Here is a 27,711-nt window from a genome sequence, read left to right on the forward strand (position 1 = left end):
GAGGATAAGCAAGGAAATGTGGGGGGGGGGGGGGGGACGGGAGGGCGGAGATACCCGCAGGCCATGAAGATGAAACCAGAGACTTGTGAAAGGGAAGGGCAGCCAGAGGGAGGCCCTCAGGGTGGGAGGACTCAGACTCCAAAATCATCCAGGCCCCCATCCCATCTGGACCAAACTGCCAGGCACTGCTTCTCTCAGATTGCTTTCTCAGGGCACTCGGGTCATTTCCATTTAGAAGTGCACGTTTCACAAGTTACCGTCGCCCTCATGTTCCTACCAGTATGGTAAATTCTGGAAGGACGGGGCGGCCTCTTCTCTACTCGGCATCATCCAAGACCCATGCGTACTGTGTGCTCAGTAATTATCCAACACCTGTCTCTCCCTTTCCCCAAATAAGTGACACAACCCCCTGGCTTCCTACATGTTTCATCTCCTCCTATATCCATGCCAAGGGGACCCAGAAGGCGCTCAGAAAGCAATGCTCCGTTCCTCCTTATAAGGAGCTTCAAAAAAGATCTGGTCCCTGAAGTTAACCTCTGTGCGATTAACTGGTCATACGTTTTCTTCTCTGTGGGGCTCTGACCTCTGTTTGCTACTGAGACCCAAGCAATGCGTGCTCCTGAGAGAGAATCAAATGACTACAGTGACGGAGGCAGAGCCAGTTTCGCGTGGATGGGCAAGTCACCTGCTCTGTAGCTCCGTGTCCGGCTTAGATAAAACAGCAGAGGCTGTGGACAGGAAGCCACTGTCAGGGCAGAAGATGGAGAGACGCCATGGTTCCTACAGGCAAAGGTGACAGACAAGGGCGCATCTTATATCCGTATTTGTTTAATCTGTACACAGAGCACATTCTTACTGAAAACTGGGTTAGACTCAGAGAAAGGAGGAGTGAAAATTGGTGAAATCAGTAACTTAAGATGTGCAGATGATACCATCTTACTAACAGAAAGTAGTGCCTACTAGTAAAACAGGACTAGAACCTCAAAGTGAACTCATGTATATTTGGATATTTACTATACATGAAAGGTGATCCTTCAGTTCATTGGGGAAAGTATGGACCATTGAACAAAAACAATTTTAAAATGTAAAGACGACTCTTAGTTGCAGGCCATAGAAAAACAGGCAACAGACCAGCTCTGGCTCATGGTTCACCAACCCCTGCTCTCTTCTATCTGTGTTCAGTACCTGCCCTAAAGGAACACTTACACGTATGAACAAGGAGGCAGGAGCAGGCATCTTCACTGAGGATGCATTTGCAGAAGTAAAACACTAAAAGCAGCCTAAATTCTCAACAGTAGAAGAACGGCTAAACAAATTATAATATAGCCGTGCCGTGTCCAATTATGCAGATCTGCATACACTAATATAGAAACTTCTTCAAAGCATACCATGAGGAGTCTAAAAAAGTACAAATGTTACAGTACTTATACATTTCTTAAAGCACACCCATGCACACACAGAGTAGTGAAGGTGTGGGAAGCTATACTACAATCTGATAAACAATGGTTACCTCTTGTGGGAGGAAACTGAGCAAGGTGTAGCTTGTTTGGGGGGATGGGTGCCTTACCTGAGGACATGCTTAGAGAGAGGAAGGAGAGAGAGAGAGAGAGAGAGAGAGAGAGAGAGAGAGAGAGAGAAATACATCGATCAGTTACCTTCGACTGGGGTTGAACCTAAAATCCAGCCATGTGCCCCAGCCAAGAACTGAAATCAGCGACTTTTTGGGGCACAGGACAATGCTCAACCAACTGCACCACTCTGACCAGGCTCTGTTTTGTTTTGTGGGGTTTTTTTTCAGGAGCATATGGTCATGAATTATTTCATCAATTAAAAAGGAATAAAGTAATAAAAAAGAGGAAATCTAGGAAACTTTCCACTAAATGACCTTCGACCCTGGCCACTTCCCTGGAGTATAAAGAGTCAAGGCCAATGGGTGAGGAGATGGAAGCCAGATGACTATCAGGACCAAGTTATGGCTGCTCCTGGCACTGGGGTCTCCCTCTCCAGGCAGCACTGAGGTCCCTTGGGACTATTAAATAAGCTGAGGACGTGACAGCTGTGGCCTCAGCTATATGCTGTTCAAAAATAAAAACAGCAGCTTAGGGCAAGGCCTGCTTTTTGAACAAACTTGATATTTAAAAATCCAAAAGGTAAGTCATTGCGAAATGATCCACCAACTGAAGCACAGAGAACTCTTCTAGTAACGTCCAGTTAAATAGAGTAGATGAGTCATCTCTGTTCCCTTCAATAACCCCATTAAAATGATGTGAAATGACAGAGAAATCTACAGACAATAAACAGGAGAGAAGCGAAGAGCAGGTGAGCAAAGCCAACCCATTTTTATAAATTAGAAAGCAGATGAAGGAATTAGCAGAGCTGAGCTACCTGAATACTAGATGCCAAAGCAGAGAGTCATTCATATGCCAGATCTCCAGAAGGCCCAGCCTTTAGAAGAACCACATTCCACAGGTGGCAACAGCACACCATGTCAGAGAAGACCAGGGAGGCTGGTTAAACATCCGGGTAATGAGCACATAGACCCTGGGTTTCCCTCTTTCTCCACCCCCAAGATGAAGGGTTTTTTCATAACCACATCAGAGAGACTCTAAACTGAGGGGCAACAGGTACAGTAACAGCGCTCAGCAATTACCCAACACCTGTCTCTCTCTTTGCCCATCCAGCAGGTCCGAAGAGAAATGAACCAGATGGGAAAGGAGGAGAGAGGGGGGAGGGCTTCAAGAGAGATTCTCCAGGAAAAGAAAAGAGCTGACAGATTCCAGATATGTCTGACGACCTGGAGAATACTATTCTGAGGATTTTTCACTTTTGTTGGGAAGAAGTGGTGACAGTAAACTACTAATCAGACAAAGGAGGCCAGGCAATCCTTAATCTGAGGGAGGTAAAACAGTCGACTAAGAAAGGAAAAGCAATTATAGCATATTAACAGGCTTGGCAGTGAGCCGCACTTAACACAGTGATAATAATGTAGACACTGAAATTAACAAAAAAAACACAGAGATCTTATTATATTAGGGGGAGTAGGTCTAAGATGCTAAAACCTCATGTAGAAAGCAGTTAATATTTACAATAATAAATAAATTATAGACTCTATTTAGAAAGACAGAAGTAAATATCAGAAACCAGGGAACGGAAAGTCGTTGCTGCTGGGGGACGAACACAGGCGTGAAGGATGGAGGGTGCTCTCCTGCTTATTCATCAAAATGAAGCCTTGTGCTAAGATGTGACTTTCACACCAGGAACATACATTTCCTAAGCTTTCTGCATTTCAGTGTTTTCTCACTGTCAAACAGGGATAACGACAAAGCTACGATTGAAAGCACGTGAGATGGTGGGGTAACGGCGTTGGTGAACATGCCCACTGCACGTGGACCACTTTTCAGAAGAGTCATTCCACGGGCCTTGCTCCTGAGAAAGACAACTGTAACCTTCAATTCTAGCATCCGTCAAGCATCAGGGTCAGCCGAGCAAAGCCCCCTGAGGGTGGTCCATCTGTCCTCTTTTCTCTCAAGAACCTTTAATTAGACGATACATAGTCACTGTAGGAAAAGGCTAGACAAATACATGGGCAGAAACCAAGAGAACACGTATGACAAGTAATCCCACCAGTAAGAGTTAACCGCCATTAACGTTTTAGTGCACAACCTTTCACACACTTTCCTGGGCTTGTATGCGTTTTTAAATAAAAATAAAACGTCATTATATCTGTTATTCTTTACTCTTCGTTTTCATCTTTCCTCGCAATGAAATTATTTCAGCAGCATCACTCTGAACAGCACGGAGTCGGCTTGATAGGTGCCCTGCACCCTTCATAGCAGCTGCCTTCCTGCCACCCTCGGGACAGACAGCGGCTGTGGCAGCACTTGGTATTGGGAGGGCGACATGGTATTGGGTGGGCGACAAGGTTGACACCAAAGGAAGAAGCAAGAGCCACCTTAAACTGTGTGTCTCAATAAATGTCGGCAATCACAAGTGCATTGAAACCAACCCAGTGCGTCTCAAACCAGGCCGGCAGCTGCTCAATATGCCTTTTTAAGCTGCGTTTATTTCTAGGTCTTGGGAGGAATGTGAGATATTTTGGAAGTCCTGCTCATTTTTGACTTCTCAGAGCTTTAAAAAAAAATGAACACACACACACACACACGCATATACACATACATATATTCACACACTACCTCTTATATACATAATATACACAAATGTTGTAAATAAATATGTATGTAAAAACGTTTTACACTAAGCATGTGTGCATTATCTTGGCAAGAAGGGGCTATCTCATCCTTTCATTGATAATAACACTGGAAACCCAAACTCTGCTACTTCCGATGGGCAATTTAGATGTTCTGGGCAAAAAAAGAGACCCAGATTTGGAAACACACATCCAAATATTCAACCTACACATGATGAAATTTTGCTTTTCCCCAAGTTCACCAGTGGAAAGCTGCTTGGCACTAGACCAGTGATGGCGAACCTATGACACGCGTGTCAGAGGTGACACGCGAACTCATTTTTTGGTTGATTTTTCTTTGTTAAATGGCATTTAAATATATAAAATAAATATAAAAAATATAAATCTTTGTTTTACTATGGTTGCAAAGATCAAAAAATTTCTATATGTGACAGGGCACCAGAGTTAAGTTAGGGTTTTTCAAAATGCTGACACGCCGAGCTCAAAAGGTTCGCCACCACTGCTCTAGACTGTGGTTAGAGAAACCAGCACGTATCTGGGCTGTAGACGCAGAAACCAGGGGCGCTCAGGTAAAGAATCTAACCCCGCCCGCCACCTAGGAAAGCCAGTCTTAAGCATTTACATTCAAGCCATGGCTCTCATCTTTGGCTTAGCATTTTCCCCCAGCAAAGACGAGACCCTGACCCCTGCCTTGCTCGGGGTTAACCTGGGAGGGACTGGAAAGGCAGCAGAAGTCCAAGGGCTGCCAGACCCAGCTGGTCAATCCATTAATATCTGAAAATGGACTCTCTTTCAAAGCCTGTCAGATAGTAGACTCAGTAACAGAAAGTTAAAAAGAACCTTTGAAAATGCTTTTGCCATATTAAACATATTTAACTAAGTGGTGGAATTCTTTGCAGAATAATTCTACCTCTCAGACCAGAGGGGTTAAGGCTCGGGCTCAGATCCCCACAGAGAAGAAAATGTATGACCAGTGAATCGCGCAGTGTTTCCTGCATCGTTAATGAGTGGGAGACAACAGAGGGGGCCCCAGCGGGCCGTCATCCCCGCAAGGAACACACTGTTCATAAACACACGCACTGCTTTTTTCTGATCCAGGGGCCCAAGGGGTGCTAACAAGCTGCCACACAGGCTAATTGGAGGTGTGGGATTAATACCTTAATTTGATGTTCCCCTGTTTGGTTAAACAGCTTGCATTTGTGTATTTCTAAATGTGGCATTCAGATCCCTTTAAATGGGGGACCACTTGGCCTCTCTAATCTCCTTTCCTCCACTGCCCTGTCTGTTAGGTCAGCCTCCTGGCCTGAGCCTCTGGCTTCTCTCTCCTGACCTCAGGCTGTGTGTGCTGCCCTCCTGTCCTGTAATGCCCACCTTCTCCTCTCTACTCACCTGTCCAAATCCCACTCTCAATTCTTCAGCGTCCTACTCGAGCCCCAGCCCTTGAAGCCATTCCTAAAGGTTAGCTCACAATGACCGCCCGCCTCCCGAACACCAGCTGCCTCCGTGACTCATCTGGTCTCTGCACATCATGCCTCACACGGGCCCTCAACTGAGCTACGCACATCTCGCCTCTCCAGCTAGATCATCAACCCCTGGGGGACAAGGAAGATGACTCGCAGCCCTCCCCTCTCCTTCTCTCTCTCTCTCTCTCTCACTCTCTCTCTCTCTCTCTCTCTCTCCCCTCAAACATTCCCATGGCTCCAAATATCACCTACATTCTCCCCAATGTCTGTCTCTCGCCTGGACCTTTCCTCTGAGCAATGCCTGGGCAGACTAGGCCAGCCATTATTTTTGATGTTTATGGAGCAAGTCCATTTTTTATAGAGATCATTTAGGTCTTCATAGACAAAGTGTGTGTCCCACCGTTTTATTGCCTCTTTAATCCAAAGGAGCCACTGTAAAGATGACCATCCTGACAGGAGGCCAGGCAAGACACTTCACTCATGTAGGGAAAGTGGTAATAATAGACCCTACAGCTGGGCCCTGACAGCTCAGCACGCTACCTACGTTGAAGCACTGGAGGAGGAAGCAGAGAAGGAATCAGGAGGGAGGCATCACGCTTTTCGCTCAGAGCTCTCCGGTGCTCTGCAAGTTGTCTCCCACGTAGGGCGCTGAAATTTATTTTTCATAAATGAGCAAATAAAGAAGTGAAGGACAGGCTGACTGGCTAAGTGAGCTGAGTCTGGGACAGGTTCCGGTCAGGAGAAATTGGCTCCTCTACACTGAGCGCCTGATCTCCATTTGTGGAAATGAATCTAAGTAGCGGAGGAGTAGATCACGGGCCATGGCCAAGCAGAACAGCTCTTCTCGGCGCAGCTGGCCTTGTATTTCTCCAGCGAGTGAGTTGGGGCTGTGATCACTGACCCCTAGTGAAAGGGTTTTCTAATCAGGCCGACGAACATGTGCATCTTGCCAGTTGGTGAGTTAGGAGCCCGCAGAACTAAGTATCCATTGGTTGGATAGTGCTGGTGATCTTACAATCAATTATCCTTTTAAAGTGACTGATTGCTCGCCCTGACTGGTTTGGCTCAGTGGATAGAGCATTGGCCTGCGGACTGAAGGGTCCCGGGTTCGATTCCAGTCAAGGGCATGTACATGTGCATCTTGCCAGTTGGTGAGTTAGGAGCCTGCGTGATTCACTGGTCATACATTTTCTTCTCTGTGGGGATCTTTCCCTCTCCCTTCCTCTCTGTAAAAAAACAATAAAATATATATTTAAAGTGACTGATTGCTCAAACTCTTGGGATTTCTGCACCTACATTTTCAACGTCAAACTGTTCAATACATCGGATAAACTAAATGAACGTCGCCATAGCGCCATGGTCTTTGGGTTCCTTCTGACACACCAAGGCATCAGATCCCTCCCAGAACCATCAGACGGACCCTCCGTGATTTTCACTGGAGGCGCGCTTCCTCAATTAAGTCTATAAATAGAAACTTTACTGCTTCGGAGAGAATATAAATCAGCTTAGCAGGGCACTCTTGGGGCAACGAAGAGGGGGGAGGGGAGTGGGAGGAAGGCATTTGTGTCATTCAATGAAATGGAAATGGGGGTGGGTGGGTGAATGGCTGGAGATGTAGACTCTCCTTTGTGTTGGAATGACTGGCAAGCAGCCTGAAGGTGTCCTCCTTCAAAGGAGAGATCAGATTGAGAACTGGCGAGAAGGTGAGTCACTCTACTGATGCTTCAAAATATTTCACTTATTAAAATAAAAACATTTCAAGGCTGAACACAGATTCTGGCTCCCTGGGAGAGCACTTGTATAGAGAGAAAGCATGTTGCCTGATCAGTGACTCCTCTCTTTGTCCACCAGCCCGGTGCTTTATGAAAATGCCTTGTGTCAGCTTCCTACAGCTCTGCCTCGGTGAGTCACAAGCAATAATCCCCCTCTCACAAAGCAGCAGGGTACAGGGAGGGCTCATTCCTCCCTACCCCTCTCTTCCCCTTATGTATTCTGTGCACTCAGCATTAAAATAGCATTTTTTCATAACTAGACCAATTAGTATCTACCCTGCTAGAAAATAAAATAAACACCCTGTATAATGCTTAACAAGCCTCACCTTATTCTTCACGCTGCTGCGTAAGCTGACTTCCTCTTGACTCCCCTCACGGAAGTCAGAAAGTATCATTCATTCATTCAACAAATATTTACTGCGTGCCTACTCTGTGCCCGGCAATGTGATAAGTGTCAAAAATGCCGGTCTCTGACCTCATGAGGGTTACGGTTCAGTAATGGAGCTAAGAATTAAACAGGTTATTCCATAAAACTATTTCACTGCACCTGTGATAAGTATAGCAGAAGAGACATACAAGGTGCCCACACGAGTTATTAAATGAGACCTGTTTGACTTAGGAGGGTCAGTGAAGGGGACCCATGCAAGGCATCGTTCAAGCTGAAATCTGAAGGATGAATACGGGTGGAGGAGAAGAGAGAGCATCCTAGGAGATAGAAGAGCCTGCATGTGGGAGCTGAGGCTGGAGGGGCCAGGCATGTAAGTGACCAGGTGGAAGAACAGAGTGTGAGGAGGAGGGGCAGAGAGGATGAAGAGAGGTAGCAAGGTCAAGATCAGGCAAGGCCTCACATAGGCCATCTTAAATATTGGGTAGTTGGTCCTAAGAAAACGGGATGCCACTAAGGATTTTAAGAAGGACAATAACATAGTTGGGATTTTATTGAGAAGCATCACTCAGCACAGTGAGGATAATGAATTGAAAAAGGCAAAATGGCCCTAACCGGTTTGGCTGGGTGGATAGAGCGTCGTCCTGCGGACTGAAGGGTCCCAGGTTCGATTCCGGTCAAGGGCATGTACCTTGGTTGCGGTCACATCACCAGTAGGAGGTGTGCAGGAGGCAGCTGATCGATGTTTCTCTCTCATTGATGTTTCTAACTCTCTATCCCTCTCCCTTCCTGTCTGTAAAAAATCAATAAAATATATATTTTTTAAAAGTATAAGAAAAAGGCAAAAGTGGAAGCAGGGAGACTAGTTAGACACTACATGGTAGACCTGGCAAGAAATGAGAACAGTTGTATTAGGATGACTCAGTGGAAATGAAAACAAGCAAATAATAATAATAATAATAATAATAGTAATCATCTTTACTGAGGAGGCAGAAAGGAAGAACTGGGACAGGGGCACAGAAAGGATACCTTGATGGTTTGGGACCTAAGTAACTAGACCGAGGATGTGCCATTTGCAGAAACAGAGAATACTTGAGGGGGAGGAGCTGGGTGGAATACTGAGAGATAAGGGCACATGAGTTCAGTGCTACACAGGCTAAGTCAGAGATAGCTGTGAGATATTTGAGTGGAGAGAATCAGTAACCAGTCGGATATATGAGGTACCACACATTAATGAAGATCATTCTAGATTATAGCAAACACTCTACATTCTTTTAATTTTTTCCAGAAAAGGAATATGTTCTAGAACTTGGCTGCTCAAAAAGGAAGTTGGGGGCTGCTTAGATTTAAATGAATGAAAATAGATTTAAAAATTAGTTACCCAAGTGCTGACTGTGGCTAGTGACTAATGCGTTCGACAATACAATGGACATTTCCATTATGGCAGAAAGTTTGATCAAACAGCTCTCCTAGGACCTCAGAGGGCTTGCTGTTTACAAGACTCAGCTCTGACCAGTCTCAGGGTGAGTGTTCAGCTGTCATTCTATTAACACCAAGAAATAGAAACCTATTGTACTGTGTGCCCCAGACAAAGCTTTGAGGTTGAAGAAGAAGATATGGAAAAGAAGGAATGATAATCCTTGCTATTCAGATATATGTCTGTCTATATTTAAAAGACAGACGCAGGATGAATGCCAGGGGAAGAGTGTGTGAGGGGCGTGGGGAGTGAACTCACATTGTAAAAACATCACCAGGTCAATTGGGGCGACTCCAGTCAGATGAAAGCAGGTGCCAAAGAGGCATTAAGTCTTTATTTAGTTTTTGACAAAAGAATAGGAAATGGATTCATGAAAAGAGAGGGCAAGAGGGCAACAAGTGAGGAAACCGTTTTTTCAAAAGGGGGGTGGACCTTTGGAAAGCCAGCCGTGTTTTTCTGAAGGAAACAGAATCTGGGCTGAACTGCATACGATACCGAGTCATGAGGGAGAGTCCTTGGGGGACAAGTAGCAGCATTAATTGTGCGTTGACTTAACACTGAGGCTAACACAGGCCCCGAGCTAACCACTGGGGATATAAATAGTGATGGGACCCTGACCTTGTACTCAAGGAGGTTCCAGTCTAAACACCCACAATCAACTACCAGGCGGTCAGGATAAGACAGCCGAAAAAAAATAGGCTTTATGAGATATGTTCTTGCTCAACAAGCATGCAAACTAAACAGCACATTTGCAATATGCAAAGGCATGTATCTCACCAAAAGTATATATTCAAAAAGTACCCTGTCCATAGGTGCCTGAGCTGTGGACAGAAACAGGTAAACACAAGAGGGTCCTTGCGTGAGCCGTGATGGGACAGAGCGCACATTCGAGTGCTTCTCCTGTGAGCGTTCTCACTGACTTCATTCCTTTTTTTTTAACCAAATGAACAAGCCACGGGCTGCATGGCTCAGTTTGGGTTACTCTTCAGCATGTCAGGTTTTTAAAATATATTCATAACAGAAGCCATAGCTCAAAGTCCACAGAGCACTGCGTAGCATTAAGTTCAAGGTTAATGTTCGCCCTCCTGTGAGGGAACGTGAGGCTGTGACAGGGCTTCAGCCTGGGTTGGAAGGAATTCTCGGGCTTTCACAGGTGGTGACTGGGTTTCAGGCCTCGGGGAAGACCGCTCAGATTTCAGGATGAAGATGGAAACCTCTATGATGCCACCTTTTATGGCTTTTCCTTTGTGTGGTATGGCCATGCCTTTCACTGAAATGTCATTTTCCATTAGAATTAACTGACATTTCTTTTCCGCTGATTGCTGGGTGATACTACTGAATAAAATACTTATCTTTAAACATGCATGAGCATATTTAAATTCCTTCAGCTGTGTTATGTTGCCATGTACTTTGTACCCGATTTTTATTGGAATAACTATCCACTTGTACAAGGGCTAGCTAAATAGAAAAACACTCGAATGGGTTCTATTTTGGTAGTGTTGGCTTTTTAAAAATGTATTTGCTTTACTTGCCTCTACGGATGGAATTTAGCCACATTACTCACTGCACACTAAATTTCTTGTGTTTTGTTGCCTACTGTAACACTAAGGCCAGCATTTTTCTTCTTGGCTGCTTTTTCTCAGGGTTATCAGAATATTGCTGCATATGCAGACCCGATGATTTCCTACAAGCTTCTAATACATCCTCTGCCACATTTCCATTCTAAAACGTTCACTCATGGTTTAAAAACACTTAAAATGTGCAAAGCAAAGTGCTTCATTTATTTTCCAAGTCATTTTCCTCTGGAGTTGGAATGTGTCTTAAATCTTAGCTTTTTTATGCTGCTAGAACAGTAACTATCGAATTAGCAAAGAGTAAAACACCAGTACTGCTCTGTGCTGGTGAGGGCATCCTCACACACTGGTGGTAGGGAGGTAACTCGGCACATTTTGGCAGCTAAGGAAGAGTTAAACCAGTGGTTCCCAATCTTTTTTTGGCCATGCCCCACCTAGGCATCTCTAAAATCCTGATGCCCGCCCCCCATGACATATAATTCTTATTATTCAAAAAAGTGAACTCCTCTTCACATGGAGGAAGCCTAAAAGGACATTAACTTGGTCTAAACAAGATTCCAAAGAACATGGCATCCATGAAAGAGAAAAATAATTGAACGAAAGGACAGCTGAAGTACTGAGGAAGAAATCACTAAGAAATTGTTAAAAAATAATAATATGGAGTGATATGAAAATATAGCAAATAAAGTTTTAAAACATATAATAGAGAACTGAAATGCATAAATATGTCACAATATGTATTTATATATCGTATATGAGGTCCCTAGAACCATAAGAAGTGCAAAATATTCACTGTTAATAACTCCTTCTCGAATTGCCCCCCTTAAAAATCAAATTGCCCCCCTGTGGGGCATGTGCCCACGTTGGGAACCACGGAGTTAAACAGTATGCATGGCAAACCTTAAAGGTGAGAAAACCATTAATGTAGCAATTTTACATATAAGCAATCATCCTGGTTATGATATTCACCTCAATGCAATTGATAAGTGCAAAAAATTAGAACAATATGATTATTAATAATAGAAGACTAAATAAATTATAGCACATTCAATGGTGAAATTTAGTGGAGCCATTAAAAAGGGTTGTTAGAAATGGATTTGATGACACAGAAAGGTGGTCCTGATACAACCATATCTCTGGAATAACAGCATTTGTTTTCAATGTATGTGTGTGTGTGCACACAGCAAATATTTGGAAGAATGGGGGATTAACAGTGTTTTCTGTTGAGCCCTTTTTTCTCTTCTATTCTTGTCTACGTGTTCTAACTTTATATAATAAACATGTATTGCTCTTGTGGTTAAAACATTACATTTTTTAAATAGCTACCATTAGACTCTTTATACTAAATTGCCCTGCCTCTAGGCACAGAGGCTCTGAACCCATCTAGCAAGCATGGCTCATGAGGCCCTGGATCTGATGACCACCCTCCCTCCCAAACCCTGGTCCCGGCTCAGCTGTCCCTGCCACGAGCCAGGCTCCTGCTCACCAGGCTGTCCTGGATGCACGGGGTCTCCACCAGCCTCCGGACTCCATTCTCCACGGTGACTCCCAGCCAGTTGAGCGCTGCCCAGCACCAGAGGTAGTCGTGCCCACCATGCCAGTAGCTCACAAATGCAAAAGTCATCGCCGTGGAAAACAGTGTCCCCAGCAGGCCGTGTTGGGACCCGCCCACTGGAATGTACACATACCTAGAGAAAGAAGAGGCTGTTAGGAGCCATGCAAAGGGCTGGCCCTGCAATACACCCGGTCCCCTGGCCTGACTCTTCTATCACACGATGACACTCACCGTGAGCGGACCCGCCCCTATTCCAGGAGGCCACGGAGCACGCCTCGAATTCTCCCATCATGCCAGGAGCTGGCAAAAACATAGGCCTCGGCCGTGCGGGGCTCTAGGTTAAATGCACACACGGTCAAAGAGCTCTCGCTACCATAGCAAACGGCACTTACAAGAGGCCGGGTGAGGAGTAATGGACTTTGTTTCTACAAGGGATGTGTCCAACCTGGGAAGCCAACCACAGGATGGCAGTGAGGCTCTGGCTACTTGAGGACACCAACATTCAAGGCAGGCAGGCGTGTCCTTTACAGCTCAGACTATTAAGTTTATGGTAAACCCAGTATTTAAGCACAATTGCTAAACCGGCAGGAGCCCGTGCAGAAGAGGGGTGCCAAGGCCGGTTCCTCAGCTTTCCAGGCAAGTTGCCCGGAGGCAGGAGTGAATTCGCAAGTGAGGAGAAGAGCTCTGTGCTCAGAGGCAGCCAAATCATCACCCCACATGCACAGCCTTCCCGGGGTACGTTCTCTACTGCCGAGACAGCGTCTGGCTGCACAGAAGCGGGTCCGTGTTCTGCGATCAGGATTTCTTTCTGGAGCTGGACAAGATGCACACCATGGGTTGGCAGGGCCTGCAGAGCTAGGTACACACCCTTTACAATCTGTCCTGTCTGTATATTAATTTTTGTGCCAAATTTCATTTTGAAAATCATTTCTGAATAGGACAATTTTATAAGAAAGCCAAAGTATAAAAATAAAAGCCATTCCTCAGTCAATAAAAAAATATTTCAAGAGACTGTATGATCGCAATGATTTAAAAATGTCCTCCTTTACTCTCAAATATGCTCCAGTTTAGATAATAAATTACATGATCAGCTTAGATAGCCCCGTTTTATGGGTGAGAAAACTGAGGCTGAGAAGCTAACTTGCCCAAGGCAGACGGCCAGGAAGGAGCAGAGCCAACCTGCATCTATGGCACCAACGGTAATGTTTTCCATCACACCTCTGGGTTTATTTTGAAAACCCTCTATTTTACACCCCAGTCTGGAACAAACCAGAACACATGGGAGAATGTAGCCATTTCAGAAATAAGTGAAGCAACGCAAATACTTTCTCCTGTGCAAAAACAAGACCATCTTGACAATCAAATTAGCAAATATGTACCAAGCATTCGCTACAGGTTAAGGGATCCTCCATCTGCTGTCAAATATTTAGCTAGGCCTCCAGGGCAGTCCTGGTATCATGGGAAATACAGTGACATAAGACAATGTTCCTGCCAACAGGACAGGTGTAGCTCATGGTGAAACAATAGCAAACGCGGAAGCTGGGTGATATGATATAAGGAAGACCAGGAGGGTTTCAGAGATCGGAGAAGGGGGTCTCTGGAGTGGAGGCAAGTGGGGTAAGAAAAGCTTAACGGCAAAGGTCCCCACCCTGGCAAGGCCTACAGGATGAGTTTTTCTAGGCTAAAGGGAGAAGGGTGGGTGCTGCACCATGGACTTGGAAGGGCTGGGCAATGAGCCAGAAAAGCTGACAGCCCCAAGCACAGTGGTTTTAGTTGGTGTTCTGCTGCCCCCTAGAGGCTATTTGATTATTGGTCTAGAGTTCTCAGCAGAGGACCACAATTCTCAGCCTGGACTGGACGTAACCGTTGCCCATCACCACACTCCATCTGGCTGGACTTATGCGGTCAGTCTTGTCTGTAAGGAGGCTGTTTGTAAAAAAAAAGAGGGGTGGTCAAACCGATTTTAAAACATATGAGGAATGACTACTGTTTATGGAAACTGCAGGTAACTGTTTTATACAAGTTAATAGTAATACGAATACTCTTCTCACCTAACATAACTGTTTCGTGGTGAGATTTTCATTCTATCTCACTATCCTACAGGGAGCTCCCCCGGGCATGTCAGAAAACCCCGGACAGCACAGAAACCTCCCGTCATCCGCACCAGTGGGCCTTCATATTGGACCCAACTCCAAAGGAACGTGTTTTCAAGCATGTGACGAGGAAGCATCCGCCCAGAACTACATGCTCAGCTATTTTAGGCGTCTCCTGGCACGATGGCTGTGTGACTTTGCCTTCTAGCGGACAGCCGACAAGAATTCCTTTCATTGTGGAAATTCAGACATGGCAGGTCTCCAAGGACATGCGTCTGCTTGTTTGAAACCAGAGGAGGGTCTGGTCTCCAGGCTGGAAGATCAACCTCCCTTCTTCACGCTTAGCTTCTGGAAGGCGGCAGGTGTGGCAGGAGGAGAGTAAGCAGGTTATTTCCTTTTGACAAACTCCACCAGCCTTGTGTCAGCTCCGTGATTCATAACGACAGAAATGTCTCTCTTTGAGAAAAGCAGCGGTGCGGCCCCACTCTCTGAGATCCACTGCGCGGTGACATTGATTTCCCCGTGGAAGAAAGCGCCACTTTATCAACAAAGCACAAATGAAAGATCTCTCCGTGTCAGTGATCGTGTGAGCGCGGGTGTGCCCAGGGCCGCCCCCGCCGGCCGGCTTCGCTGGTCACCGCCTGTAGAGACGCTGCTTGGGGAAGCTGGCACCCGTTGCAGCCACTTCTTCATGTCAAGCCATCTCACAGAATCGGCGCAGCCCAGCAACCCCCCACAGGAGAGTAACCTGGGTAAAATGCGGATGCTATTAATAACGTCTGCCCTTTACTGGATGTCCGTGAGCCAGGTGCCTCGTATAACCATTCCTAATCATTAAAGCCACCTTGCAAGGAACCACTGGCCAGGAGAGGTGAAATCGGGACCTAGGACGTTCTGGCTTCTGCACCCCCAGGCCCGTGTGCTATTAAGCCATTGATCTTGGTGGGACCGTTTCTTGGTGATGTTTTCCTCTTGTTTAACCAACTCTTCAAAGCAGTCTCCACAGAAGCATCCACTGGTGTTTTATTAGCTGAAGAAATGTCCTCTTAGGGAAGGAATCTTGCTCGGGAGAAAGACACCCGTGACTTCAAAGGAGGGTGGGCCGAAAAGCTCTGTTTCAGAGGCCAGAGGTGTACGTTCCGTTTTTAAACAAACGGGTCTCCTTCTGCCCCACGAGCAGAGCTTACACCTGCTGCCCTGACCCAGCTGGCGTCCTGCAGCTGTCTGACGGTGTGGGAAGTGGGCATGAGAAGCTGACGGCTGGGGCTGTTGCTGAGCGGGTGTATGTGAAGGGAGAAGATACCTATTTCCCTCATATCCACCACGACAAACTCGGGAATATGCCTCGCAGTTGGGACAGCGGTGGTAAGAATCCATGTGGTAAGTACACTCATCTTAAAGCCACATGCTCCCTTTTTCCGGGGCCTCCGCTCCCTTTTTCCGGGGCCTCCGCTCCCTTTTCCCCGCGTGCCACAGCATCCTCAACTCCCTGCCGAGGACCAATCCCCGACCTCAAGATGAGAGCACGGGGCACCTAACATCCTGGGTTTCGCTGTCCCGGGGGCTAAGTCCAGGTGGGGCTGCAGGTGCCCAGTCTCCCAGTACCTACTGCTTGGCAGGGCTGAGGCCAACGCCGTCTGGCATCCTTCTCCGGCTCTGCCTGACCTTCCCACCCTCATTTCCCAGTAGTTCTCCTACGAAATCTAAGGTCCTGAGCAAATGGGGTTCTCACGCCTCCATCCTCTCTGATTTTCCAATTCCTGTTCAGTCTACAAATTCAGCTGATTCTCTCCACCTCCCCATGAAGTCTCTTTTGAATATTCCAACTCTCTATTTAACCCAGAGAACCTACTGTTAGTACCACTGACTGAACAGTTATTCGCCAAAAGATGTCTTCTCTATTAAGGTTGTCATTTCAACCGAGTGTAAAATTCCTCAGGCAGTACTAGAGGGATGTGTGTGTGTGTGTGTGTGTGTGTGCACATGCGCACCCATCTACACATGGTAGTTACTAATCAGCAGTATTTCTATATCTAAAGACATGATTTCCATTTACTTTTCATAGCTTCCCACGGTTTTTAAACTTGTGATAAAGGTCACCATCATGAGCAATTAGGAACTCAGAGATGATTATAAGGTCCTGCCCCAGTTATTGGGGGAGACTGCGGACACCGATGCCCAGAGAACAGACACTTGAGGGGCCCTGAAACCCCTCTGCACTTGGTGATCCTACTTATCCTCGCAAAGTCACAAGCATGTGGCCCCACCTCTGGAACAATCCCAACCTCAAGAGATTCCCAAACTGAAAAGGCCTAGCCTTTCACAGACTAGAGTCCGCAGTGGCTGGGAAAGGCAAGACTTCCGGCTGCATCACACTGGTGGTGACGTGGCCTCACCTCACTTCACCTGGGCTCTGAGATGGGCTCCTGTTCAGAGGTCTTTGTAAAGCTGGCCATGCTGTCCTGGAGCCCGCTCTCACGGGCAGTGGCTCCCCGGGCGCGACCCTGGCTCTGGTCCTGGCCTTGGGCTGCGTTGAGTTCTCTTTCTTCCAGCCCAGGGATGACACACCAGCCCGATTCTTATTCTCTCGGTCGTGGACAAAGGCCCACTGTCTAGTTCTCACCACGGGAGCTGCAGATCTACTTATGAAAAGTTTTCAAAGATGCACACAGAAAAGAATATAATTTACTTGTAATATCTTCCTGTTTAGTATATACCATAATGGAATTTTAATAAGTAAAAAAGCAGCAGTTGTTAACGGGCAACTGTAGACTTTACTATCTTCAGAAGCTAAGAGAAGTCCACTTTCAAAGCAGAGGGCACATGTTGAGGGGGGCTAGCTCTCAGCTCTTTTACCGAAAGATGCTGGCTGTAAGTTTTATACGCACTTCTGAAAAATTGCCTATTAAAAATACCATGCCCTATTCGGCAACAGAACATTGTGTAATTTATAAAATAGAGATTAAACTCAGGCGATAGTTAGTCTACATTTAAAGTTCTAAGTTCATGTGATTAGATGCCAACAAATAAAAAAAATTAATCTTTTCATTCCACAAAGCCTGTGGCTCGGTGGATTGAAGTGCTGAGCTGATGAACTCAAGCCTGTAACTTCCATCCTAGAGAAAGGTTCACTCTACCTTCATAGAGCAAACGCTAGCTCTTCAAAAGCTTTCTCTTCTCACTGCAGAAGAAGCTGAGGGCATGAATGGCTCAGCCCCGTTGTCCTCATCACTAGACCCAGCCGGAGCAGCAACAGCCACAGAGCTCAGGACAAGGAGGGCAGTGCCTGAGAGACAGAGATAGATACTCTGCCACTTACCAATCTCTGTAACCTTGAACTTGTCAGTTAAGCCTGGTCCACTTAAGTGTGCACACTGAGTTTATTCTGGGAGCACTAGAACTTTCTTGGCTATGACCTGCTGTGAAGATCAGATGAGACTGTGTGTGTGTGTGTGTGTGTGTGTGTGTGTGTGTAAGCAGCTTGGAGATTTTAACACTCGCACACTTTCTAATAATGAGCCAGCAGTGGTGAGCTTGCATTCAGGAAAAAACACAATGCCATTACCATAACGATTAGTATCCCTATATCTTTCATAAGCATTTGAAAGCACCAAGGCCTCTGGCCTGCTTGCTCAGGCATGTTCTTTACTTACAACCATCAGCCTTAAGTACGCCACCATCAGAACCAGGTGGCTTGGTGCCAAGAGGTCCAAGGTATGGATTCGACACCCACGTCAGCCTGTTGATTATGCTTAACCCAGAAGGCAGACAGCTGTTCTCCAAACATCTGCTATTGGCTATGAGGGGCCTGCAAAGGGCTTGCAGGTGGGTCGGGGGAAGCAGCCCCACCACAATGGGCTTCGTCACAAACATTTCACCTTCACTCACCACGGCTCCTCCTCTCAGGTTTCCCCTTATCGATGGAGCACGAAAGTCACCTGATCAAGTCCTTTCCTTGTGATGGGTGACTGCTGTGTGGGCAGGGCCAGAGGAAGTGCTTACCCCGGTGTACCCGTTCAACCACTACAAAGCAGGGAATGAATGGCTCAGCCCAGGTGTCCTCATCACTAGAACAGCAACAGCCACAAAGCCCAAGACAAGAATGTTTGTGTCTTGGCGATACATGAGTCTTTGCAGAATTACCATCCTCACATTACAGACTGAAAATACAACCACCACCATCACCACCAAACAGAAAGGAACAGACGTCGCTTTAAGGCGCCATACTTCAAACTAGCTTCCAGGCACAAAGGGGGATGGGAAGGCCCAGGGGGAGGGGACACCACGAAGGAGTGCCCATGACTGCCCTCCATGGGGTTGCTAACCCACTTCTGCTTGAGGGCGCATTGAAGCCTCGCCATCCCCAGGGCTCCCGGGCCCATGTCTATTTTGGGTTATAAATAAACAGCCCGTAAAACTGATTCTTTGGGGGTCTGAGCAAAAGAGACAGCGCAGGAGTTTATTCTCTTTAGTGCTGTGGAACTGAGTCTAATCGCTAATAAAAAGGTCCTCGAAGCCTCTGTTTAATAACCACCAAGATTTCCTGGCTGCCTGCCTGTCTTCCCACCTGGCTCCCGAGAGAATGCAGCTAAAAGCATTTATAAGCTGCCCTCGGCCAGATGGAAAGGGGCAGCGTCTGAAAAGGCAGACATAAAAGGGCAAACCGGGCATATGTATGATGTTGATGTGAGTGAACCCCGCCCCCCCCCTGCCCATCCATCTCATCAGCAGAGGGAGAGGGTTGGGGGAGGGTCCGATCCTCCCCTGCTCCCGACACATTACTCCACCTTTGCTCCATCAGTAGATCCCAAACTGGGATCAAATTTACAACCGTCCCGGGCACATCCCACCTCTTATTAGCAGGGGTACTATTCCTCCCGGGTACTGCCCTCTGATCTCTGCCTTTCACCCACATCCAATTCAGTGCCACCCCTGCTGGTGCTCATCTTCTTACTCATTTATTATGGCTGCCAGGAAAGCATTCACTATAGAGTGAACTAGTACAACTCAACCGTGACTGTGCTGGTCCGATGCCAGAACTACCCAAAAGAAAAGAGATTTAACCAAGAGCAAAAGTTCAGTGTTAGATGGTTAAAAAATCCAAGCACCCTAGGTGGGAGGTTCAAGACTTGTGATGGTAATTTTAAAAGCCTCAAATGAAGCCATGGACAAGCCCATCAATATTGGATATGGGTGAGGGGAAGGCCAGCAGGTGTGTGTGTGTGTGACTTCGACCTTTTGCTGGCTTAAGTTTTTGACAAAACCTCGTCCTTTGCCACAAATGTCACTTCTAAGTCCAACGTGTATCTTGGCCACAAGAGAAGTGGTGTGGAATCAGGACCATTATAGGACATGAATGAATGAACACACACACACACCAAGTGTCTTAGAGCCCAGAGGAGGTGGGTGGGTAAGCCGGGGCCACAGCTTTCAGTGACACTCCCTTCTCTGGGCCTTGGTTTAACACTGGGAAGAGTTCAGGGGCTGGGGGAAGCCTTTGGGATATAAGAAGACTGTTGTTGGAGTGTTATGTCGATCCCGATGGTGTGCTGTTCTGTTGGTTTCCGCTAAAGCAGAAAGGACCTGTCTTCTCAGCTGGATTTGCAGGACATGAAGCTCCTGAGACATCAGCTCGTGCTGCCTATTGCCACCCAATTCTGCTGCCATGAAGCTAACTCGTGAATTAACATGAAATGCATGAGAAGATGGTTATCTGAAGGAAGACCAAGGTGAGTGAATCTTGACTCAAGGTTGACAATTCCTTCCCTATCAGCAAATTTCCACCCCCAACTGATCTGTTTTGATATTCTGGACTTGCTTAAAGAGTGACAGCCCGTTGGTAATAAACATGCTCATGTGGGGTGCCCATCGATGGGGTTCAATGTCCAGAAAAGGAGAAAAGTGGGAGAAAATGGCAGCGGGTATCATGTGGGCACCACTATCAAAACACTGCATTCAAAACTATTTTCAGGAGGAAGAAGACAAAGGTCTCGGGCACTGAAGTGATTTTCAAAAAAAAATAATCAAAGCGAAATGGTTGCTGGTGGGAAGGATGAGGCTGCTCCCTGTCTGGCGGAAATGAGCGCTCTGACAAATCAGCTTCGATAGAACTGTTTCAATGGCCTCTCATTCATCACAATTAGGAGGCGCAGTCCCTCTCAGACATGATACCTTCGAAGGCTGGGCACTGGAAGGGAAAACTGCTCATGCGTGGGTTTGCATGTGAATGGCAATAAATCCCCAGCAGCATCCAGCACCACCATGCCAGCGCGACATTTACGGAAACAAAGCGAGAACATCATCCTGTGCGCAGGAACGATGCCCGGTAAGCATTTCCCCCCTAATGCGGTGAGAGCCGCCTGGATGACGCTGCTTAGTCAGTAGACCCCGTGGTAATTGGATGGACTCTTGAGTGTGCATTAGAGATTAATATTTTAAGAGGTGGCATTTTACGGAGACAGTCTAAGGATGACATTCAATGTACATCATGAAAGGCAGCGTCTTCTGTAGAGTAAAAATGCCATCACTCATGCAATAAAATTATAGCAATACCAAGATGTCAGCCATGGAAGTGGGTATTGCTATGGTGATCCATGCTGGAAGCAGTCTCTTCCTAGGGGGCTGGAGGAAGAATGAACCACAAGAATGAAATTGTACTTGCTCCTTAGCCTCCCTCTCAAGTGGGGTCAAGATGAGGAAAGATGTTTTAAGGGCGAAGGGGTCTCGTGCTTGAGTTTTGCCTTATTCCTGAGAAAGGCAGAGAGGATGCAGGGTAATCAAGACCTGCTCACTACAGATGCTCCTGTGGCTGCAGAAGGAGGACATATCTTGAGTCTCAGAAAGCAGAGAGCCAGCTGGGATTCAAATGAAAGAAGCAATTACATGGAGGTCAAAGAGCAAGAGACCCCCTTGTAGCTCCTGCACGCCCTGGAGCCTCACCAGCCCAGGCTACATGCATGAACACAAATCTAAGTCCCAGTAACCAATCCAGCGGGTCTGGCCTCCCACACCATTAGCTTTCTAGAAGAGGAAGGCAAGGGCCTGGAGGGATGCAATCTATCTGGGTCCTGTGCCCAAACACAAGGTAGAGGGCAGAAGGAAACTGACTTGGTGTTTACCATCTTCACCTTAGGTGGCACAGATGAGGAAGTTTATTTTGAGAGCTCAATAAACAGACCCTTTTTCAATTCCATGGCCAAAGCTAAGAGATAGGGAGCCTCGGTCCAGAACATTCCCTCTTCTTCTTCTTCTCCTTCCAGGAGAGAGGGATGGCTGCCCATGGAGATGCTACAGTGCAGCTGTGGGCTTGAGGGATGCTGGGATGGCTCAGACAAAGGGGACAACCAATCTATTCCTCAGAGGTCAACTGTGGGGCTGAAATTCCCAGCCCATCTGGTTATCATCACGTCTGTGATGATTTCCTGTTGCGTCACGGTTATGACAAAACAGCTGTGGCCTCAGGCTGGACTCGAGGGTACTGCCCAAAGTGACCTTTCCTGGGAGTCCAGCTCTTCAACTCTTAGTCACTTCAGTTCTCAATGTTCCAGGTCCTCAGCAAGGAGTTTGATGGGAGAACGGAAGTCTCTATACTACACCACTGTAATAGCCATTAGCCACGTGTGGCTGTTGACCATTTGAAATGAGCTATTTTAACAGAGGAGCTTGGTGTGGGGGTAAGACCTCTGGCTCCTCAGAGGGACCCTCCAAGCCAAGATATCCCTACAGATTATTATCTACCACACATGGGTGTGGGACCAGCCCATTCTCATCTCCCCCTTCTACCAGTCTTGATGTGGCTTCTTCTTTAGATCCTTAGTTGCAGAACTTCCAGTTAGCTTTATTTCAGGAGGTCCAGAATAATGGTTGTTAGGTAGTTTAGTTGTAATTTTGATGGGTTGTGGGAGGATGGGAGTGCTGCATTTTCAAGATAGTTAATATTTAATCCAATATTTCTTAGCTCTTAAAATATCTATTGAGTCCCTAGGAGGTGACAGTCACCATGCGTGGTGCTTTATGCAATGTTTCATTTGATTTAGATGGTACTTTAGCAGTTTTTAGTGCCTCAGACTCATTTTTGTGAACCTAAATTATCATTGTAGCAGAAAAGCATGACAGTTCTAGATAACAGAACATCCAAATCATTATGAGATGGCAAAAAATACAATGCATTTCCACTCAAATAAATCTGGTGGAATCTTATTATAACCTCTCAAAGTCCCGAGGACAAGAAAATTAATCCCCCCATTGTTGGCACAAAGGATCCTAGAGATAGAAAGGATGTGAAAGGCCATCTGTGTATGGGTGACCCGGACTTTGTCCACACCAGCATTCTTCCAGCTACACCTCAACATACTCAGTGACCAAGAATTTTTGAGTTTTGGAAACAGTCTTTTCTACCTTTCTGAGACAATTTAGACTGGAGAGAATGTGGTTTTCTGTAATTTTCACCAGTTGATCCTGGTCCTCCTCTCTGAAGCAAGTCCCCCTCCTTCCCCCTCCCACCCACCTCCACCTCCTGCCCCGCAGTCTGTGAAGTATCCGATGAAGGTTCTCATCTCTCTGCAAAGGCTTAATTTTGCAGGCAAAATATCTTCCTTTATCCATTCTGTTACACCTGGCTCCAAACCTCCTATAATAGTTTCCCTTTTTCCAGATATTTCATTTGTCTGTGTTCCTCTGGGATTGTAGTGAACATTTATGAAATGACATGAATAATAAAGAATGGACTAGAAATGCCACATTCTTTTCTAACCATCAATTCAGGTCAACAAATATTTTTTAAGCACCTATAATGTGCCAGGTACGGCGCTGAACCCTGGAGACATTCAAGAAGATGGCACATAAAACTGCCCTCATAGAGCTTACACCCAACCTATTACACTGATGAAGCCGGTGTTGCTGGGCAGCCTAACCTCATACCAAAATTTTCACCTACTACTTTCCTGAGAAAGTCAACACCAATATATAAGAGTGCCCTCATCTTCTTCCCCAGCCACATCCATCTTCATCTCCATTGGCACCTATGCCCTCATTCATCTATGTTCCCATAGTGGAAAAGGTGTCTTCTCCATGACTGAGGCTAACTCTTCTCTTTGGTTCTATCCCCGAGGCCTCCTGAGGGGTCATGCTCTATCAATTATCTCCCTCTCACCTTGTACCCTTAGCCAGCTAGTCCGAACTGGTTCTCTCCTTGGCATAAAGACATATTCCAGTCCCTCCCATTTTATAAACACCTTTTGTTCAATCATAACTTCTACTTCTTCAGCTTCAATCCTAATGACCTTTCTTGATGGCCAAGTATTTCAAGATCCTTTAAAAAGCAGTGTATACCTTGTCTCTAAGTTCTCCCCTCCTATTCTTTAAACAACTTTTTTCAAGGCCATTTAATGGCCTCCAGGTTGCCAGAGCTAATAGATATATTTACATCTTTCTGTTACTTGTCTTGTCTGTTACATTTGACATTGACTGTGACTTCCATTTTCCCCCTTTGATAATTTCTGGTTTATGTCTTGCCACTATAGTACTACTTACATTCATTATAGAAAGTTTATAAATAGACATAAAAATTCCAGGAATAACTACCAATGACTTTTTTAGTATATGTCCTCTTTGACATTTTTCTATAAATATGCATAGATGCATACTTCTTGTAAGAATAGGATCACAAATGAGCCGCTGGGAAATTGCTCTGTTCACCTAATCTATCGTGAGCATCCTTCCGTTTCCCTGCCTTCCTCATTTACATCCTTTCCTCCCTTGGCTCCAGTGAACCCACTCTGTTTTCCTTTTGCCTCCAGAGCCACCACTTCTCAGTCTCCGTCACAGGCTTCGCACTGGGAGGCTGCCTCGGCACGTTACAAAGCCGTCACTGGGGTGTGGGTTCACCGATTAGCCAGTGGGCAGCCACACACAGAGCAGGCAAACCGTGATGCAAACACAGAGAACATGCTCGAGGAAAGCTGCTAAACTAATCCGATGGCAAGAGAAAGGGGAAGAAGAGCTCTGAGAGGGACCTGCTGGGGAAAGGACTCTGCCAAAGTGAAGGCCAATGTGAGGGCAAGGAAAAGGAGAAGGGAGGGTGAAGGAAATATGACAGAGAAGCATCAAAACCATTCTCTCTCCTTCACACCGTTGCTGAGAGCTGGATCTGCTACGCAGTTGCTGAAATGTGCTACCAAACAGGCAAGCAGTAGCTCCCAGCTGCTCCCCCTCCACCCCTCCACCCCTCCACACCCCCCACCCCTAAAATCAGCCTCCAGCAGTCACTGTGCGTGAGAACCCTGTGAGGTGGCCCTGCAGACACTCTCCCTGGATTTCACTCTGGCAGCGTTGAAGACACCTCCCCACCACGCTTCCTCCCCACTATCTCATGAATTGCCTTTCAGACCCCTCACCCCAGTTTCACCTTTCAGCCCCTTCCCAGATTAACGTCATTCATCTGCAAAACACAAATGGTGACCCCTATGCTCTCACACAATCTTTTCTGCTATTCTTAATTTCTTACTGTTTTTATAACTACATTTGCTTCTCTATCCATGGGTTTTGCATCCATGGATTCAACCAACTGTGGATGAAATCAGTATTTCCGATCCGTTGGGAAGCCACAGATGTGGAGGGCCAATTGTATGCACTGTTCTATACCATTTTATGTAAGGGACTTGAACTCCCTCGGTTTGGTGCAGGGGGTCCTGGAAGCAATGTCCTGCAGATAATGGGGGACAACTGTAGACAAGTCTTCAATTGCTTCATTTTTTTTTATTTTTTTAAGTTTTTTTGTATTTTACATCAACATTCTATTTCTATACTTTAAATGTATTTTTAAAATATATTTTATTGATTTTTTTACAAAGAGGAAGGGAGAGGGATAGAGAGTTAGAAACATCGATGAGAGAGAAACATCGATCATCTGCTTCCTGCACAGCCCCCACTGGGGATGTGCCCGCAACCAAGGTACATGCCCTTGACCGGAATCGAACCTGGGACCCTTCAGTCTGCAGGCCGATGCTCTATCCACCAAACCAGTTAGGGCTCATTTTCACTTTTTAAAAATATATTTTTATTTCTTTCACAGAGGAAGAGAGAGATAAAAACATCAATGATGAGAGAGAATCATTGATTGGCCGCCTCCTGAAAGCCCAATAGTGGGGATCGAGCCTGAAACCCAGGCATGTGCCCTGACCTCCTGGTTCATAGGTCTACACTCAACCACTGAGCTATGCTGGTGGGACAATTGCTTCATTTTCTTGACTCTATTGGAACAGCATATGGGCTGAGACCTAGTCTGTTACTTGAATCTATACCCTCAATACACTTGCCCAATACACATTTGTATTTCCTCTGGGTGCTTACCAGAATTAGCTGGTCCAGGGGCATTAAAGTGCAGTGGTTATGAACATGGGATCTCCCCTGGGTTCTAATCCCACCTTTACTTACTAGCAGTGAGGCCCTGGGCCTCAGGTTGCTGATCGGTAGAATGGAGGTAATAAAACCCACCTCATAGAGATGTTATACAGATTATCTGAGGTACTGAATGTAAGGAGCTTAGAACAGTGCCTGGCATACAGCAAGCACTCAATAGATGTCAGGTATCAGCTGCGACGAAGAAAACACACGTCAGTAGAAGCCCAGTGAAGAGAAATCAGGGATCCTGCTCCTCTGGCCAATGCATTAATGTCCTCACATCTACAGCATGGTCAGAGTTCCACACCGCCCCCACCTCTTGGCCCTTGGTGACTAAATAAAAGCACTCTTTTCTTCATGAGCATCTCATTCCTTAATAAGCCAGATAAACGGATGCCCTCAATGCCAACACTTCAGAGTGGACAAATAGACACTATTCCCAAATACCTTCTCTAATTAGCATTTGTCTAATTGTCCAGTGACTATATTTTACACTAAAGAGTGATCTAAAAATAGCAGCAAATTCCCTAAGTGTGCAACAGATCATCTAAAATTGAACTGGTTTATTGCCTGATATTTGTGCATTGTAATTCTGTGAATAAGGCTTCACTAGTCCTATTGTGGCAGGGCTATGTAATGGTTGATATAATATAATGAAGTTCACATCCCATTCAGTTAGTGTCTGTCATATTCATTCATTCATTCATTCAATATCAAACTATGGGTGCCTACTATGCACCAACCACTGGGCTAAATGCTGGGGAAACACACACTTCATTGATGTCTCTGTGAAATTTTCATGACACCAGATAGTCTTGTAGTGGATCCAATGTCACAGTGGAACAAAGCCCTCCCTCCTCCGGGTGGTCTCCTCTGAGGGTCACTATTATTCCAAACTAATCAGGTTCATGGTCTCATTAGAAACGTTTCTTAGTGCAAATGCTATAATTTTTCTGACAAATTATGGAACCCGGTACACGTTTCACTAATGTCACCAAAAAATACCTTCATGTTCCCGGGTAGCACAAGGACCGGGCGGCTGAAAGAAGGGACCACATCTAGATAAGTCCTTGCAGGGAGGCCAGCACAGCATCACAATCCATTTCAGCCCTGGCCGAGCACATGCAGAACAGGGCTGGCTCTGTCTCTGGCCTGTGGCCCCCAGGACTTCCGTGGGGAAGACCTGGCCATTGGTGTGGATACCGGCATCGTGTAGTGGAAAGGTGTGGGTTTAGGAGCCAGGCAGGCCTGGGTCGAAATCCAAGCTTCACTACTTAGTCTGTCAGTGTGACTCTGTAAAGTGAGCTAAAATCTATACATAATGGGCGCTGAATAATATATGCTGAATGGAGTTAAAAATTAGACCTATTACTAAATCCTGATTCACATTAACCTTTCCTGACAAACCTTTCCTCCAGCACTCAGAATCCACTCCATTGATTCTATGGTTATTTACTGAGCACCTAATATAAGCCAAGCAGACACAGATTAAACTGTTCATTTCAAATTGTGAACAGAACATGCAAGGTCTCTGCTTTCTTGAAGCGTAAACTGGTAGACAATGAATAGTGATACAGGTTGATTAATAATTTGTGTAAAAAAAAATAAAGCAAGATCAGGAGCTAGGATCTGACCACCTAATTTAGGATCACAGATGACTCTGTGGTATTCACTACTCTTTCAAATCGTGCCTTCTAAGTCTTTAGTCCCCATGACACCTATTAGAGGCCAAGTACACAGCAAACTCCAGTCAACTCATCAAGAATAAACCAACTAAAGAAGATT

The 27,711-nt window shown here is 46.0% G+C and overlaps 1 protein-coding gene across 6 annotated transcripts in view; it reads right to left on the minus strand.

Annotated features, from left to right (window-relative positions):
* The window catches only part of HHAT (hedgehog acyltransferase), a 161,620-nt gene that overhangs the window by 39,819 nt on the left and 94,090 nt on the right, over positions 1-27,711 (minus strand). For 4 of the 6 annotated variants that reach the window (XM_006089916.3, XM_023754791.1, XM_014456865.2 and 1 more), the window contains one exon: positions 12,365-12,566. The exons of 1 other annotated variant lie outside the window; for it this stretch is intronic. In XM_006089916.3, coding sequence (XP_006089978.1) covers positions 12,365-12,566 — 202 coding nt within the window. Of the gene's footprint in view, positions 1-685; positions 781-12,364; positions 12,567-27,711 lie in introns of all 6 variants that reach the window. One more of the 6 variants, XR_002829557.1, reaches the window with a different exon arrangement.

The sequence above is a fragment of the Myotis lucifugus genome, unplaced genomic scaffold, assembly GCF_000147115.1.
Source record: "Myotis lucifugus unplaced genomic scaffold, Myoluc2.0 scaffold_65, whole genome shotgun sequence".
NCBI classification, from domain to species: domain Eukaryota; kingdom Metazoa; phylum Chordata; class Mammalia; order Chiroptera; family Vespertilionidae; genus Myotis; species Myotis lucifugus.